Here is an 18,730-nt window from a genome sequence, read left to right on the forward strand (position 1 = left end):
ATACGGTAGTGGTTTTGGAAATGTGAACTATAATTGTTCGTAAGGTACTAAATGGTACTAATTTTTGTATGGAAAGATGTAAATTTTTTTTGGATATGCGTAATAAGTCTTACTAAATTTGGTATTGGTTAAAGGGATAGCGCTAAAAATCTGAAATTTGATATTGAGGTCACTGTTGGTTTCTAGTTTTTATATTGGTTCTAGAACAATGCTTGGGAATAATTCATTTGCCTCAGATTTGATCTCCGGGCCAAAGAGTAAGTTTTAGGTCCTGCGGTAGAAATATCCACATTTACCCCTTTGTAACAGGGCCAACTATCTTTTTTCGTAATAGGGTTAGAGAAATAAAGAGCTGTTATATTATAAAACATCAAAGATTGTAAGAGTGTTCCCAATGTCCTCAAATTAGTTTCTCCCTATTTAAACAAATATGTAATCTCTTGTATATGTATCTGATTACAATTGTTTTGTTCTTTATATAATTGCATACTTTGCTCCTTACGTATCTCATATTAGAAAAAATGCGTAATATGCCTTGAAACTGTCTTTCCCACAACATTTTTGCGTTGAGGAATTCTCCACCCACTTTTTTTCCACCACTTCCTGCAAAACGAGTTTTTACATTCCTTGTGATATTTTGATTGTGAGATAAAAAACAATTTGAACTCTTTTTTTGTGTTTGTTTCTTGCCTGAGAAGATTTCAGGGCAGAAAAATAAGAGTCATTATTAGAGTCAGAAAAAAAGTTGAAGTCAGATGTCAGTTATAATTTCAATGTTTCTTTAATGATGACTTCTTATATTCTTCCAAAGTTTGGTTTATTTTTGAGACCGCTTTTGTTGGTGTTTGCGTATTTCGAGCGTCTAGTACTTGAGCTTTGGCATTCCGCTTACATCTTCAGTTGGGAACACAAACGGTAGTCCGTTGCCGCTGAGTGCCTTGATTTGGCAGACATTTGAAAAAAAAAATCTCAACAATTGTAGACTGCGACTTCCGCTTTTGGCAATGCCACAATGAATGCAAAAGAAGTAGGAAAACAAAAGATATCCTTGATCGTTGAAAGAAAGAGAAAAGATCGCTCCTTCGAATTTAGTTTGAATGACTTCTGTTTGAAGGTTCAGTTATTTTTTTTTTCTCTTGTTTTTGTTGACTTGAGGGGGAATGTTTGCGCATTGTGGATGATTTGTAAAGGATAGTGATCGACCGACCGACTGAATGAATGACGGAACGGTACCGTAATGATGCATATTCAAGTCACTTTTATTCCTCCAATGTACCGTTGTTCCTGGCTGATCTTAAACAGCCAGGTCCTGTATCTGCAAATTTGAAATCTTTTCAAATCAAAGATTTCCAACAGAGTTAATTACAGCGTTGAGTTTGTTTAAAAAGCAACTCACCAGTCAAGGAATGAAAGACCAAGGCATCAGTTTTCTGGAATGTCAAATGAGAGATATGTGTGTGAGAGACTTGCTAGACTTTGAGACACCAAGGTTGACAACGACTTGAAGATAGGGTGGAGTGTAGCGTGGCGTGATGTGGTGTGGTGTAAAAAAGCATTGAAGCCAAGAGACATTTGACTTTTTTTGGCAAAAATATTGCGCAGCTTGACTTGAAATCATTTGTGTTGTTTTGTCAAAGAAACTAACAAAGAAAAACGGGCATGAACGGAATGATAAGGACAACAAGTAAGTCGTTTTGTTGTTGTTGTTGAGTTTTAATGATTCTCTAACAATGCTCAACGACGATCAGTTCATTATTTGTAGTTTTGTCGTTTTATTCTTTTTTTTTCTTGGCATTTGTAAAAACTTAAGGGCAGATATCGTCAAGGTCAAAGAACAGTCAATGATTGGCCGGCCAGCCAGCCAGTCGAACCACACATGATTGTTGGCAGCTACATTGTCGACTCGATTGTAATTTGAGCAACTTGTAAATGAGCCAATGCGATAACCCATAATTAATTTGCTAAAATTTCACTTTCTTTAAAGACTTTGGGTTTCTGCGATCGATTTGAAAGGTGTACAGAAAATAATCGAAAACAATTTCTCAGGCTTCCCATGTCACGGCGTGTCAAAAAGGTGTGAAATATTTTGAGAAAGTAATATTTCGATCGATGTGTATTGACCTTTTAGTTTTTTGGTTTTTAATCGTGGACAATTCTGTGGAGAGGTTATTGTGACTTTGTTTCGGCAGAATTATTTGTTATGGCATATTTTTACCAATGCATTGTTGTATCAGTTCGTGTTAAGATATGACTTCTTTGTAAAGTCGCACAGTTTTGAGAATTTCTTTGTAAAACCTACAGGTTTTACCGTCTGTCCATGGTACCTAAGTCGGGATGCCGTAGTAATCTTTATTACAAAGGTCAGATTTTTGAAGCTATAATAATTGGAAATTTCGACCCTAAAGAGGGGAAGTAAAAAGTTGTAAAAGAGAGCTCCATGTTGATTTGCCGGCAATATTTACTACTTTTAGAATTGCAAACGATTCTCTAGAAAAAAAGTAACATGCAATTGTAAATTTGGGCATTTAAAGGATCGAAACTATTGTATTCCTTGGCAAGTGCCTTTAATCTGATATTATCAAATATTAAGCATTCAATTAAAAATAGAGCCTTATGCAAAAACCACTACTTGTTAAGTTCGGACAGGACATTCAAGAAGTATATCCAAACATAAGACCGGGTTGGAAAAAAAAAAAAAAACTAAATATTCTGAAACGACCCTAGTCCAAAGAGACGTAGGCTCTAAATCGTAATTTCGATCAGGCTGAAGGTAGAATTATAACTGAAATCTGAACTTAGAATAATATATGCGACGCCAAGCCACTGCTTCAAACATTCCCTGGCCAAATATCTCTAAAGGAGTTTTAGATCATGTTTTTAGACATAATTTTTGAGGATTTCCCGGCCAGGAAGAGACGCTTTACGATTTTCTAATTTTTCGGGCCAGAAAACTTAAATTTCTAAAGACATATTTTACAATACTTCGCGGCTATAAGCATAGCGGATTTTTACAAGGTCTTTCTGGGCAAAAACCAGGACTTTTTACAAACAACTTGATCGAAAATGATTAATTGTTTGGGAATATTTTGAACATGGTCCTCCTAAAAATTACAAAGAGAAATGAAAAAACTGCAACCAACTTCAGGCTGCTGTCATTCCTAAGGCACTCGTCCGAGAGCTGTTAAAATTATTCCATCGACAGCTCATTATATTGTTTGCAAGCGTACTAAAGCATTTTGGTGAGATTTTTCCCTAAAAAATGTTATTCGTGATGGAATTCAAGCGTGATAGCGGGATTTCTTTATATTTGGCTGGAAAACCACAAGTGGCTATCGTTAGAGCACTCCAGCATTTAAATGTGAATAAATCTTTTTTGTCTCGTACCATCGCTCGTTACCGTGATACTGGTAGCGTAGCCCGACATCAAGAAAGTGGACGGAAGAAAGCAGCAACATCAGCAGAAATGGTTCGGAAAGTAAAGAAGCGACTTGATCGAAACCCGCGTCACAGTGGCCGAAAAATGGCTCCTGAGCTGAAAATATCGCAACATTCCATTTGGCAAATATTTAAAAATTAGCTCGGGTTAAAGCCATTGAAATTCCAAAAAGTGCAAGAACTTACACCGCAACAGAAGGAAAATAGACTCAAAAGAGCTAAAGAGTTGCTTCGCTTGGCCGAAAGTGGTGAACTACCGAATTTGGTTTTCTCCGATGAAAAAACATTCCTTGTGCGGCAGTTTGCAATCAAACAAAATGATCGTGTTTTCTCGCCAAAGAGGTCAGCTGAAAATGCGCACCTTTGGTTGTCGACCAGAACTCAAGCGCCGACAATGGTGATGATTTGAGCCGTCATAACAGCCGATAGTCGCTCTCCGCTCGTATTAATCGACCCTGGCATCAGAATAAATGCCGAATATAATCACGAAAATATTCTGGAGGGTGTATTAAAGCCTTGGGCACGCAAACATTTTGGCCGCAGACCTTCGATTTTCCAATAGGACGCAGCACCACTCAGCACTCACACGCGCCACCCTAGGATGGTTACAAAATGAGGTTCATCGCTTCATTTCCAGCGCACAATGGCCACCAAAATCTCCGAATACCAATCCATTGGACTATTGTGTCTGGAGTATTTTGAAAAGCAAGGTTGGCACTAAAAACTACCAAAGTGTCGATCGCCTCAAGCAAGCGCTTCGCCGGGAATGGGCGAAAATAACGCAGAGCAACATTCGGGCAGCGTGTGACGGTTTCATTGGCCGTTTGAAGGACATAATTCATGCCAAATGTGACCAATTCGAACTAATCTAAATTTATTCTAAAACTTGATGCTAGTTCCCAAATTTTTTGCTTTCATGAAAAAAAGAAAAAAGCAAAAGTTATGGCGTTTGATTTTGTTGAAGTTTTTTTTTTTATCTCACCTTATCCTAATAATCATTTTACATATGTCAAAACTCTACGAAATGTACTACAGTGTAATATTTTTAATTCATTTTAAAAATCCATTTCGTTTATATCTATAAATTGTGCCTCAATGCAAAATTTCATTCCCTGCAAACCTCTACAATTTTCCCACAGTCAACTGCATGTTGTACGGATGTTCGCAATATAACATCCCACTCATAAATAAATTTAAAACCCCTCCTTTGAAAACTAATAGAGACATCCAAAGTGAACCTGACATATTTATTAGATAGTTAGGCATTGTTAGAGGATATTTTATGGTTATCTGAACAATATGCAAACACGAGAAAAGAGACAACGTTCATATTCATACATTCGAATTCATAAAAAGGGCGTACAGACATATTGAGACCAAATGTGAACAAATCTACCAGCAACAAAAGGATAACCCTTCTAACCCCTTCTTTTCGTTTTATCAGTTATTGCAGTTGGAAAAAAGACTAGAAGCATTGACTTTCCATTACCAAGTCAATGATGGTAAATTAGAAATTTATGACTTTGCAATCGATACTGCAAAATATCCTAAACACATTTGTCAAAAGGATACAAGAGGATGAGCGTTTGCCATGACACATTTAAATATTGAAGGCATGAAGGGCTGGCTGAAAGCGTGTTGTTTTTTGTATTTCCAAACGTTAAGGGAATTTAAATGTTAAAGGATAATAAACTAATACCCAACAACAACAACACCAGACTAAACATATTGTGTTTCATCGTTTTGTTGTTGTTGCTGTTCTTCATTGAAATGTGTTAACTTAATTTAACGCTATTAGCACCCTTCTTCGAACGTATGCCAAGCGGAATAATTAGACAACGCCATGAGATGAGATAGACCCGTGTTTTGTGTTTGCATGCTCATCATCACAAATTGCGAAGAGTGAGGAGGGTGACACACAGCCAAGGAAATTCTGGAAAGCAACACCCCAATTTGTTTGTTAAAATCATGAAAATCTCAATAGCTGCGTTATGAATGTTTTATCGTGCTTTTTCCAAATTATGGTGATGATGAAGATGTTCTCGATGTTGATGTGACAAATTTGTGGCTTGTTTCGTAGTTGAGTCCCTTTGGTCAGAAGGAAGAGGTGCTTATAAAGAAAATATGGGCAGAAGGATAACGGGAAGGCGACCATATTTTTTTTTATTTTATTATTTTATTTATTTTTTTTATTTTATTTTTTATTTATATTATTTATTTAATTTTTATTTTATTATTTTATTTATTTATTTTTTTTTTTGACGTTGAAAGTCCTTATCTACTATACTTTTTTTAATCATCCTCATATCTTTTCGAAATGGAGGTCAGGTATGACTTTGTGTACTGATCAAAATTTTGGAAATTTGTTTCAATTTTTCTTTAAACCTAATAATAATCGCCAATATATGGATCGTAAAATCTTCCCCAGAAATGGTAAACATTTAAAGAAAATGGAATCTGTGAAGTCATTTAAACTTCGCACATTGTAATATGTATATCAATTTTATACCGGTTGCGTCAATGGGCAATATCGGTCAATACTTTGCGGTATATACTCTATATATACAGGGTCTGTCATATAACGTTTTTATACCCTCAGCCATATTGCTGGAGAAGGTATAAATCATTTGATACGACCAAAACTTAACTCATCGAAATAACGGCTTAAGGCCATAGGTCTATTTGGACCAAATCCGTTTCAGGAAATTTGGAGTCGATCTAGCGATGTACAACTGTCGGTCTGTCTGTCTGGCTGTGATCCAAACTTGGTACATCGTATTATTGTCAAACATAGATCCAGTTCAGAGATGGGCAATATCGGTACACCCCTTCTGGTACATCCATACAAAATGTCAAAATTTTTAAAGAAAATAATTGACTGCACGGAAAGAGAAAGTAAAATCCGTTTTCCTCCAACTTTGCGAATACTAATATTTTCATCAGTGCTAAATCAGATGCGAAAATGGACAATATCGGTCCACTCAATCAAGTACCTCCCCCACAAAGGGTCACAATTTTGAATAATTATGGCTCTTATAACATGTGATGTAAGTGTTTGATTGTCTTCAAATTACACAAATCACATATAATAACCCAGGGTCTGACATGAAGATGAAATATTTCGGTCCACTCCTTTGGTACCATCCCTACAAAGAGCCTAAATTTCGAATATTCATGCAGCAACACGAAACTAACATCCGATTCTATTCAGACTTGGCATATCTACATTTGTATTATAAAGATCGAAAGATCTACTATAAAGATGGTAGAAATCGGAATATTTTTTCTGGTACCAAGTTTTGAATAACCAAAACGATCATAAAATCCGAAATAAGAATCCGATTCTCTTCAAATTACACACATCACAACATTTTTATTAATGGTCTGGTGTAAAAATGAGATATATCAGTCTACTCTTTCTGGTACCTCCCCCACAAAGGGTCAAAATTTTGAGTATCCATGAAGCTCATAAAACGCGAAAAGGATTTCCTATAACTTTGTCCATACCAATATTTCTATCTGAATTAGATGAAGTATGAAAATGGAATGTTTAGGTCGACTACAACTGGTATCCCATGCACATTTTAACAGTTTGTAAAAATTATCACATATATAGTCTCATAGTAGGAGAATTTTGCATAAACTCACATTGGGCACAGGTTTAACCCTAAAATGTGTTTTGAATATATATAACTTTTTGGCGTTTAGGTTAAAATTAGAATTTTGATGTATTCTGAGACCTATAGTAGAATTTTATGCAAGTAATTTTGTAGAGTATCTTAATTTGCTACGATCCCGTTTAAAGGAAGTTTTTAGGCATATTTAGGTAAAATTGCCAAAGAGACCTCTTTGTTGACTCGTTTGAGGGATAACATTTTCGAACAAAATAATTCCTATATACACTATATACCTAAAATGCAAGCATTCCAAGGAATCTCAATCCGAAAATTTAAATAAAAAACAAGTAAAAAAGCAGCTAAGTTCGTTCGGGCCAAACTTTTAATGTCCTCCACCATTTGGAAGGAGTTTGCAAAATCTTAAGAAAACTTCGTCGAAAAATGCCGTTTATATGAAAACCGTTATATGAGGGCTGTTGGAAGGCGAGAACCAGCATACACAATTTTTTGTCATAGGATCTAGTATCCGTTAGGACCTTTAAATGCGAAATTGAAAGCAATTACGTTGAATAATGTCGCTAGTATGGGACCTGCATATAAAATTTTCTAGCACAAGTTGAAGTATCCATTACGAACTTCGAATAAGAAATACCGGATAATAATGTCTCTAAAAATTATAAAAATACAGAATATTGGGCCGTATCGTTATATAGGAGCTATACGTAGGCGTGGACCTGCATAAGTAATTTTTTGTCACAGGTTGTAGTACCCATTAAGATCTTCCAATACGAAATTTAAAACAATTCTGGTCTAAATACCGAATAATGAGAGGTACTGCTATGTGAAGGCTATGCGAAAACTTGGACTGACATGAACGATTTTCGAACTGACAAAATACACATGTATGCAAAACTTAGGCCTCTATCTCAACTCGTTCGAAAGAAAGCGTGATTAAAACAGACAGTCGGGTGAATATCGACTTAGAATTTTACGCTGATCCAGAATATATATACTAACAGTGGAATTACAAATCGAATGACAAAATTTAAAAAACCCGATTCAATTCTAAAAAATTCGGGCTCCGCTCAAGAGGTATCATTCCTTGGGTTCAATTTACGCTTATTTTAGTTATTGCTTTCATACAAAATGTGATTGGTTTGATTATTGTTCTATCTTCAGAACTTTTACTGGAACCTTTTTATTACCTTTATTTAATCTAGCGAACCTCCATGACCTTAAGACTCTTCGCAACAATAACTTGCAACGTAAATTCCCCACAAATTGCTTCTCGTTGACCAAAAGACCATTTGCATTATTCACATTACAGATCAAATGACTATCCTCAGTAACATTGGGGAGAAAACTTATTCACTTAGTCTGAAAAGTTTGATAAAACTCATTTCTATTTTTCACTTTGAATAATGAGCATTTTGTATCTGTCAGTTGTTGTTCATTCTTGGCACTCAAGCTTCTACACCTAACCAAAATGAAAACAAAAAAAAACTGAAAAATAAAAAAATCACATTGGTCTCGTTCCAACTTTTCTTTATCATTTGAAAAGTTTTGTTATTCCATTCAATTCGAATGCTTGGAAAAAATAGTCTACGAAAGCCCACACACACACAAATATCCCATAGATACGAAGGCAAAAACAACATTAGCAACATTTTAATGCAATCCATGCAAACAGAATAAGCAGCAGAGATGCGAATGGATAATGCGCAGACGCCCTACGAGGCGTTGAGGAATGGGGACATTTTATATTCCCCCCACACACTACTATTCACCCACCCACCGCAAATACCATTCGTACGCTTCTCCGTAATGAAGAGTAGATACAATGAACTCGCATCCTTTTGAGCCTCTGAGCCACAGAGTTGCAGCATCCAGACACTGAGCCAACGATCCAATCAACAAACCTTCAGACCACCCCACGTCCCCATTTGTAGAAATATCTCTCTGAGAATGGTGGTCCCCATACTTTAGGCGCTCTTATTGTCTGCCATTATGCCATTTCATTTTGCAGAGGGCGAAGGGGGTGTATTATATGGCAGAATCATAATATGTAACCATCACCCCCACCCCTCATAATTTCCCCCATTGAAAGTTGGTTGCCACAATGTTGGTCGACCGCAAATGAACGAGAGTTTGTTCAGTATTCCGCGTTTCCAAGCTGCTGCTGGTGCTGTTGTTGTTGTCATTGTAGTATTTGCTTTGGGGTTTTTAGTGTTTTTGGTGTCACAACATTTATTTTTGCTCCTGCTGCTGCTGATGTTGTTACCATTGTGGCTGCTGTTGTTGTTGTTTTCGTTTTTGGTGTCACAACATTTATTTTTGCTCCTGCTGCTGCTGATGTTGTTACCATTGTGGCTGCTGTTGTTGTTGTTTTCGTTATTATTTCGGTTCTCGCGTGCTGACTTGTTCTCCAACATTTGTAACTTATCTCTGGGTGTTTTGTTGATGATGATGACAAGCTTTCTGTGTTTTTTTTTTCTGGAGTGTTGGGATAGAGGGAGTTGCTTGGGTGTATATGTTAAATTTACAAACACATAAGTATGTACCAGCATATGTACATGCTACATGTACATATTTATCTCTAAATGTATCTCCATGCACGAGATAGAATGAGATGCCAGATATCCCACCCAACCAAATACAGATATGTTGAAGCAGAGGCAGATACAGACATCACATGAAAGTAGGAATCCCCAGCACAGCCAACAGAGATACAGAGAGATACTCAATTGTAAATGCACTTCAAACTCACAGATTACAGATATATTTATTTAAGCACACACACACACACACGCTCACACACTCGTGATGTCTGTGAATCCATTTCGTATTTGAGTAGAGAAAATATTCTGTTGCAGTATTTTTTTACATTGAATCTGTGAGTGTATCTGTATGTGTGTCACATTGAGTGTATCTTTTTAATAGATATTTCTCCATGTCGGCCTTTTTCACGTTGTGTCACTCAGTATTGTTTGTTTTCTACTCAAAATGTCGCAATTCAATGGGGGTGTGTGTGCGTGTCATTTGTATATTTTTCTATCTGTGTTTTTGAGTATCTATTCTATTGACAATACATAAGAAGATGTTACCGCCCCAAATAAATAATCCTGTTATCACAATGACACTCCTCCTAGCTTCGGCGAGAAATATTTAAACATACGCCTGTAGCCATGCATTTGACTAAATGCTGTTACATTATTTAGATATAATGGGAATATTTGATAGCTTATTCTAATGCATTTTAAATATTGTGAAACTGAATTAGTTCAGAAAGAAGAAGTTCCTTATCTGTTTCTTTCAAAATATTCCATATCAACTCATTAATAAGATATTCTGTTTCACCATCAATCTATTTTTATTCAAATCACAGAATTTAAAAATTGTCTTCCCAAAATTGTTAAAAAAATTCAAGAACATTACTTTGAATTCCTTTTTTTATGTCGAAAAATACAATACATCGAATACTTTTTTACCAACGTCTTAGAAGCCTTGTAGAGGACATGATCAGGGAAGCCATGCCACGTCCTTATAAAAATCATGACTTTCGTCACACAACATGATGTAGTCCGAAATGGTTTGAACTAATAATTGAACTACTTCTTCGACATTAAAATATGACTGGGTATTTAATTTATGCCCATTTGTAACTATTCTCAACTAAGAAATAAAAAAGCATGTGTGACATTAAACTTTAATAATATCAAACTCTAGTTTATCAAATTTGTCTCAGTTCGTACCTATCAACTTTTTCCCAAACCATATATGTCAGAAGGATAGTACCAAAGTCAACGAAAAATCAAATGGAATATAAGAGGTGGTCATACTAAAATATTCGGAGATCCACCGATGTAGCCAAAAATGTGTATCACAGGGGGCCCAACCGATAAAAATGAGATTTTAAAGCAAAATTCTCTAAAAAATATATACCATCTTGGGGGGTTTACATTTTCAGGGGGTATTGGCATATATTTCCCTTATGTCTGTAACAAAATGCATATACATGCAACTTATTACAGATGTTATTGGTAGTTGACGACTAAATATGGGAAAGATAGCAGAAAGTGTGGACCGATATTCCAGCATTTGAAGGAAATATAAAAATGTGCAAAATTTAAAGAAACCCGGTAAGAAAAGATCAAAAATCGGGCTGGGCCGACTTTACTCTCCACCATGCATATTTAGTAAAGCTCCCTGCAACATGTGTGAAAGTTTATGTGAAGTAAAAAGTACCAAATATGAATCGATTTCCACCAAATCTCGTATTTGGCATTTGTCCCTCTCGTCCCAAATACCAATAAGTAGACAGTGGACGATATACTTCGAGAACGATTATTTTAGAACGGAGCAATGGATATATGGGAACCGAATTGGTATGTGTAAAAATACATCCAATTTTGGCTGAAGGTATATATATTGAATGTATATCTAAATCTGAACCCACATCTATAAAGTTTAGCAAAGGTATTTCTGGGCTGCAATGTCTGTCCAATGTCTGCGGCCAAAAGGTTTGCGTGCCCAAGGCTTTAATACGCCCTCCAGAATATTTTCACGATAATATTCGGCATTTATTCTGATGCGAGCGAGAAGAGCGACCATCGGCTGTTATACTGCGACGCGGGTTCCGATCAAGTCGCTTCTTTACTTTTCGAATCATTTCTGCTGATGTTGCTGTTTTCTTCCGTCCACGTCGGGTTATGCTACCAGTATCACGGTAACGAGCGATGGTGCGAGACACAAAAGATTTATTCACATTTAAATGCTGTAGTGCTGTAGCCACTTTTGGTTGTTCAGCCAAATATAAAGAAATCACACCATCACGCTTAAATTCCTTCACTAATAATTTTTTCTGGAAAATTCATACCAAAATGCTTTTGTACGCTTGTAAACAATACAATGAGCTGTCACTGGAATAATTTTAACAGCTGTCGGAAGAGTAGCTTAGAAATGACAGCAGTCTGAAGTTGGTTGCAGTATTTTCATCTCACCCTGTAACCCTAAATATATTCTTGAGAATCTTTCAAGTTTCGGAAAAAGAGAAAAAGTTGGTGTATCATACGAATCAAGTTAGCAATTCTCTACAAACTTCATGTGTCTCAATATTTTTACTCACCATATATATAGTCTGAATATGGGGTATAACAGTTTCTCTCCCATAGAGGGTCTAATTTCATAACAATTACAACTCTAATAAAATACAAAATAATCTACCGATATTTATTTTAACTTTGAAAATTCTATACTTATACCCACTATAACTCTAATGCGAATATGGAATTAATAGGCCCCCCTTCTGAAACCTAATCCACAACAGGTCAATATTTGGAATAGCTGTAATCGCACATTTTACTACTTATTAATATTAGATTTAGTACTGGGAAAGGATATTTAGGTTCAATCAAAATAGTACATCTATAAAAAGGCATATTGGTCAAATGTTGAGGATATATATCGTAAGCCAATGTTTTTGCACATTTAACATCAGAAATTCTTTGTTGGTTCGGAAATTTATTTCGAGATGTGTTTTGTGGGTACGTAAATCTGATTCTGGATCGGAAATATCATCTTCACAAAACATACCAGATTTACCTCATCCTGGGATTACATTTGGAAGGATGTTAAATAAATATTGAAGAATATAGAGGATTTTAATTAATTCCTTAAACAATCTACAGGAAGTACGCCGTTTATACCTTTGTTTGGTCTCTATACAACAACTTACAATATATAACAATATAAAGAGATAATATGTTCAATTATGAGTCCGAAAGACAATATCTGGGTTTTAGAATGTGTAAAAATAAATATTTCAAATTTTGTACCAGGATGTCAATTGAATTTTGAAAGTCTTCTGGTATCAAAAAAGGGTATGATATATTAGCAAAAGCCTAGGAGTTCAAAAAGTTTTAGTTAAGTAAAAAAATGATCTATACCCCAGGAAAATTCTCTAATCATATAAAAGATTAACTTATATAAATGTAAATTTGACATAGAATTGAATAAGAAGTTCCGAACAACGACTACAAAATAATACAAAACTTTTTTTGAGCACAACACAGATGAACTCAGCTAATGTTGGTTTTTACCCTAACCACAGGAAAGCCTTCGGAGAAGTTTTGTTGATACTTTGCAGATATAGACAGAAACAAAACGCAATCTTCAAAGACCACCTAGAGACAGAGGGTACAACCCATGGGAGGAGGAGGGTAAATTGAATGGCATTCAATTATGTGCACATATACAGACAAATGCAAACATATCGCTGTTCCATATAGTATATAATACATATATAGTTTACAGATTGTATTTGTTGTCCTTAAATGACGGCCATTTTTTGTGTCAATACCACTACACACACACGCGCTCGCAACACACACACACACACACTGAGAGATGAGTGGAAAGAAGAGCATTCAATAAGACTAGAATTCCAATAAGAATTGAATGAACAAATGTTGCCTAACCTAAGGCTCTCTGCTGGCTTCTGGTGTGTGAGTGTGTGTTAAGTGTGGAGATGTGAGTGTGTGTGAGTGTCTGGTTCTTGTGAAGTGAAGAGTGTGAGTCAAATAATGTTTTAAGAAGCAGCAACAGAAGAAGAAGAAAACAAACTTAAAATGAAACAGAAGAAGAACTGAAATGAAATAAAATAAAATCACATTTGCGATAAAAATGCTGGGGAATACGACGTCGACGTTGGTGGTGATGATCACATAAGTTTTGGAGAGTGTGTGCGTGTGTGTTTGTTTGTTCGAGGGTATAATGTATGTATGGCTGCTCCATTCGATGCCTTCCCTTGCCTTGAAGACATGAACATGGATTTTATGGAATACCATAGAATTCAATTTGAGGGTGGGACGGGGCTGTGATGGGGACATTACTTTACGTGTGTAGTTATGTATGTGTGTTCCGATTCTTATGTATATTCTCCTGCAGATAACATGCAAACCTAAGAGGTCTTCGTCGCTGTCGTTAGCAACGTAAATGTGACATAGATTTAAGAGCAAAATGAAAAATAATATCCACATATATTTGTGTGAATGTGTGTATTTGTGGTGGGGAAGCGGAAGGGGAGAGGAGGCAAAAGCATATTGAAATGAAATAAAAATAAAGCGAAATATAAAATAAAAAATTCCCAAATGCGCCAAGTCGACAATGTCTGACTGGGGTTTTATGCACAAATCAATGTACGAACCTACATAGCAGCGCACACAGGGAAACCCTCCGTACGTCAGTACAAACAAACATGCGACAAGCCAACCAACCAACCTGTAACGGCAGATGTTGGGGTTATTCATTTCGAATTGTACGAGAGGGTGGCGGAGAGGGCTCAGTGGGCCCGCTAGCATGGGTGGTTTTGAGGTTGGGGAAATTGAAATAAAGTTATGTATCTTTTTTTAAATACAATTCCAACGTACGCTGGTCTAAACGAACGATAAACTGCACAAATTCCATGGACGGTGGCAGAATTCGTGGCATGACATCGTCTGTGCGACAGTTAGTTTAAAACTTTCCACTTAACCAAACAGAGATCACATATTAAATACGGCAAAACGGATAAACTCAAATCGTACGGTCTTTTATGTGTGAACTTTGAAAATGTATTATTTAACGTCGACTCCCCTCTCTCTCGTCCCGCTGTCCTATAATACAAAACCAACAATGTGCAATAAGACCAACCAACTGTGACTCAATTGTCCTTTTTTCTTTGCGCAGTTGGTTGGCTGCCAGGCTGGCTGGCTGGCTGACGACAATAAAATGAACAGATATCCTCCAGAGACACACACACACATACACAGACACACTTTGCCAAAATTCCTTTATCAAATAAGAATCGGTTGTTGTTTTTGTTGAACAATAATGAGCATAAATGTTCATTTGAAACACACAAACAACACAGCAAGAGCCAACAACAAACAATGATGATTGTTGTTTCAACCCCTACTGTGAGTGTGTTCTTCAAATGTTGTGAGAGTATCTCTGCGGAGGATGAATGTGTGTGTGCCCGTGTTAGTGTATCTCTGTGTGTGTGTACATTTGAGTAACCTAAAGATGTAGATAGTTGTGAAACATCCCATTTAGAATTGTGTATCTGTGTGTGTATGTGTACAAACTACCCTCCCCTCAACAAATGATGAGACACAACATCCTCTTCCACAGAGTCTGTTGATAACATCCAACCGACCAACCAACCAACCATTTATCCTCCTAAAAGTCCCACCACCATTCCTGCCACATGAAAATGACTCAATTCTAGCTGTGTTTGTTTGTTTGTTGTTCAAGGCAAGAGATTTCGACTCATCCTGGCCCTCATCGTCATCATCCTCGGCAGCATCATTTCAGATACACAGATATCAGCAGACAGAGGACATAGCCCGGCAGAACGGACGTAACGCAACACAAAGCCTGGCACATCCATCCATACATCTTCATTTTAGTCTCTGTTGCGACATCATCACATTCACACACACACTCGAACGCAGGCAGGCACACAAACCCCGAGCAAACAACTTCCGACGACAACGAGAACCGTTGCGCGCCTTGTACGCATCCGTGAATCTGTGCAGTGCTGTGCCCTGTGCCACCGCATTGAGACATCATCAATGTAACCACCAACCATTGACTTTCACAACGAATCGAATTGCAGACGAGGAGACACATTCATTATCGCCGTTTAACGAAGAGAGCGAGCGCATTCCTCCTTCTCGTCTCATCAGAACTCATCGCAAAAAAAAGAACGGAATATCTTCGTGTGGTGTGCGGCAACTACTTTTGAATGAATGAAATTTCCGAGTCTATTCCTATCTACGGAGATTCTTTCACTTTTTTTTAAATATTTCCAACCTTCGTTCCGCTGTGGTTTGTCTCGGTGCTCTAGTCACATTCAGTTCCGTTTGTGAATTTGACGTAAGACGTAGGAGTCTGTTGATATTTAAAATTGAAAAAATATTAAAAAAAAAACAGTGTAACGGAAATAAATGAATAAAAAATGAATAACAGAAATAAATTGTGATATACTATGCTAAAAGAAAGTGCAAGGAGAATTTAATAGAAAAAAATAATTAAAGAAAAAGGAATTTTATCCAAAAAGAAGGTTGCTCAAATATTATCTCACATTATCAATACGAGTGTGGTGAAGAAGTGTGGAATTCTGTGCCAAATAATTTTAAAACAAAAAAGAACCTAAAAAACTTTTAAACATTTTCAAATAAATTTCGAAATTGGATTAAACCAGCAAAATGATTTTCGATAGATATGCTGTCACAGGTATGTTTTGAGAGTTTAACAAAGGAAATCAAATAGAGATTTTGTGATATTAAGAACTTTTTGAATTAATGGACATTTGGAATATATCCGTCGGAGTTTTTCAAAGGCGATATAACGGAATGATAAAAAATCTATTTTATTTAAAGCGACTTAAAAGAAAACAATATTATTTGAATTTTGCCATTTTAAAAAATAAAAAAAGAAAATTAAAAAGAGTTCGAGTTCGTCAAATCAACATCATCAACAAATTATCAACTTTAATTTCGTTAGACTTTAAAACCGGGCAAAACTCTAGGAAATCGTTTATATCTTCCAGATTTCTTTTGTGTACAATTCAAAATAACTTGGTTACTCAGATTAAAACTTGAATTTAGCAACATTTCGCCCAAAAGTTACCCATTTGCGAAAAAATCAGGGATTTGAAAAAATGTTGAATTGAATAATAATTTTTGGCACATTTTATGAACAGATTTACTTTATATTGGTACAGAACTGGGACCTTAAATCCCTTATCTTGAGTCCTGGGGGTCGAAATTAAATTTTTTATATTAAAACTGAGGAATATTAGATCACTAAACTTCGTGACATTATTCGTGGCCAAATTTAATTCGTTTGCGAAAAAATCAGGAATTTTGAAAAAATGTCGAATAGAATAATTAATTTTTGTCACATTTTATGAACCGATTTAATTTATATTGATATCTGGAGTTGTTAATCCCTTATCTTTTATCCTGGACTAAAAATTACCTTTTTTTAGCTATTCCCACTGAAAAATATTAAATCATTAAACTTCAAGACATTTTTCGTGGACAAATTTTAATTTACAATAATTTTGACTCGAAAAACTTTTCCATTTGAGGGCCACAAAGGAAGTTATTAATTCTGTATTTTGGGTTAAATTTGCCCCATACAGATTATGCTACTATTTTTCAGAATGACAAATTTGTTTGATTTCTCTCAGATTTGAACTAAATCATTTACGAACACACAAAATATAAATTCAAAGGGGTTTGGGAAAATAACGTATTGGAGTAAAAAATCTACATTTATCGAACGATTATTTTAAAAGAGTTTCCGATCCTAGATTCCGTTTTGGTATTGGTTACCTTTGTGTGTTTACCTTGACTAGGAAAGATAGAGGCATACAAGTGAAGAAAATAATATAAGAATGATTTTCCAGGATGTAGATCTTAACAAGTAAAACGAAGCTAAAATCAGATGTCGAGCTATTTATACCCTTCGACTTGGTAAAAATTTAAATTGGACACAATCACTTGTTTTCCAAATTTGTAACAGTTAGGATGGCATTACTTCAATATTTTGAACAAAAACATTTTGCTGTCCGGTTACGGATACATAAATCCAATTTAGAGCTCGCACAATTTAAAAATTTTATAAGGACCTTTAAAATAAGGAAAGGGAAAATGATGGCTCAACTTACTAAGAATTAATAAAGAAGTAATGTTAAAGAAGTAGAACGTACTGTTAGTAGGCTTCGGGGTCAATAGTTTTCTGTAAAAATACTCTTGTTTTGATTTGGATGGATTTCAAAACCGATGACACTTAGAGATCTCCCAATAAATTGTGACCATCCCGAAAATGTAAAAGATGTCTATGTATTGGGAGTAGATTTTATAACTGAATAACTAGCTCACACGTTTTTCCGAGGGCTCGGATTTCTTCCAAGATCTCTATTCTTTAAAAAATTTGTCGATTTTTTTAAAATTCTTCAGAAATTCGACCGATTTTTTATATTTTTTATTTTCTTCACATTTTCCTGCGTTTCTCAGCGAATATCTGAACACACTCGCAAAAATCTCTGCAAAAAATATACCACACCAAGAATCTCTCCGGTTTTTCAATAAAATTTTCTTCCGAATTCGGTGAGAGTTCGTCTACAAACTCTAATAAATTTTTAGGAAATTACTTAGAAAGGCTTTCCGATTTCGATGACTACATCCATACAATTTCTTTGTTGAAATCGGAGGGAATTCTGAATTAGATTCGGAAATTTCGGCAAAGAAATCCTTGTCTACTATTTCGTTTGGCTTGAAATCAATATATTCATTAACTCTCATCATGTATTGCAGGGGTGCCAATTTTTTTGTTGGTAGCCTTAATTTGTATACTGATGGATGGAATCTTTTGAAAAATCTTGATATTTTTCCGATTTTTTTACCAAATTTATTTAGGAAAAATACCACTTTATTCGGAGACATTTGAATATTGAATTGAATTTGAATTTTTTTAAGAAGAGAATTAAAATCAAATCTTGGAGAAAATCATATAATGAAGAAATAGCCGTGTCCGATGAACCTATTTTTCTTAATAGCTATTTTAGGAGGTTTTATGATACTAGATGACATTTTCACACTGGATTCCATTACGTGTGTTTTCTTTCA

General features: G+C 35.6%; 1 protein-coding gene across 2 annotated transcripts in view; it reads left to right on the forward strand.

The window, feature by feature from the left end:
* Positions 1-18,730, forward strand: part of LOC131805510 (transcription factor hamlet-like) — a 74,678-nt gene that overhangs the window by 21,681 nt on the left and 34,267 nt on the right. Inside the window, exon 1 of one of the 2 annotated variants that reach the window (XM_059128725.1) lies at positions 14,555-16,328. The exons of the other annotated variant lie outside the window; for it this stretch is intronic. Coding sequence (XP_058984708.1) covers positions 16,301-16,328 — 28 coding nt within the window. The 5' untranslated portion in view covers positions 14,555-16,300. Of the gene's footprint in view, positions 1-14,554; positions 16,329-18,730 lie in introns of those variants that run through there. 2 annotated transcript variants of the gene reach the window in all.

The sequence above is a fragment of the Musca domestica genome, unplaced genomic scaffold (assembly GCF_030504385.1).
Source record: "Musca domestica strain aabys unplaced genomic scaffold, Musca_domestica.polishedcontigs.V.1.1 57, whole genome shotgun sequence".
NCBI classification, from domain to species: Eukaryota; Metazoa; Arthropoda; class Insecta; order Diptera; family Muscidae; genus Musca; species Musca domestica.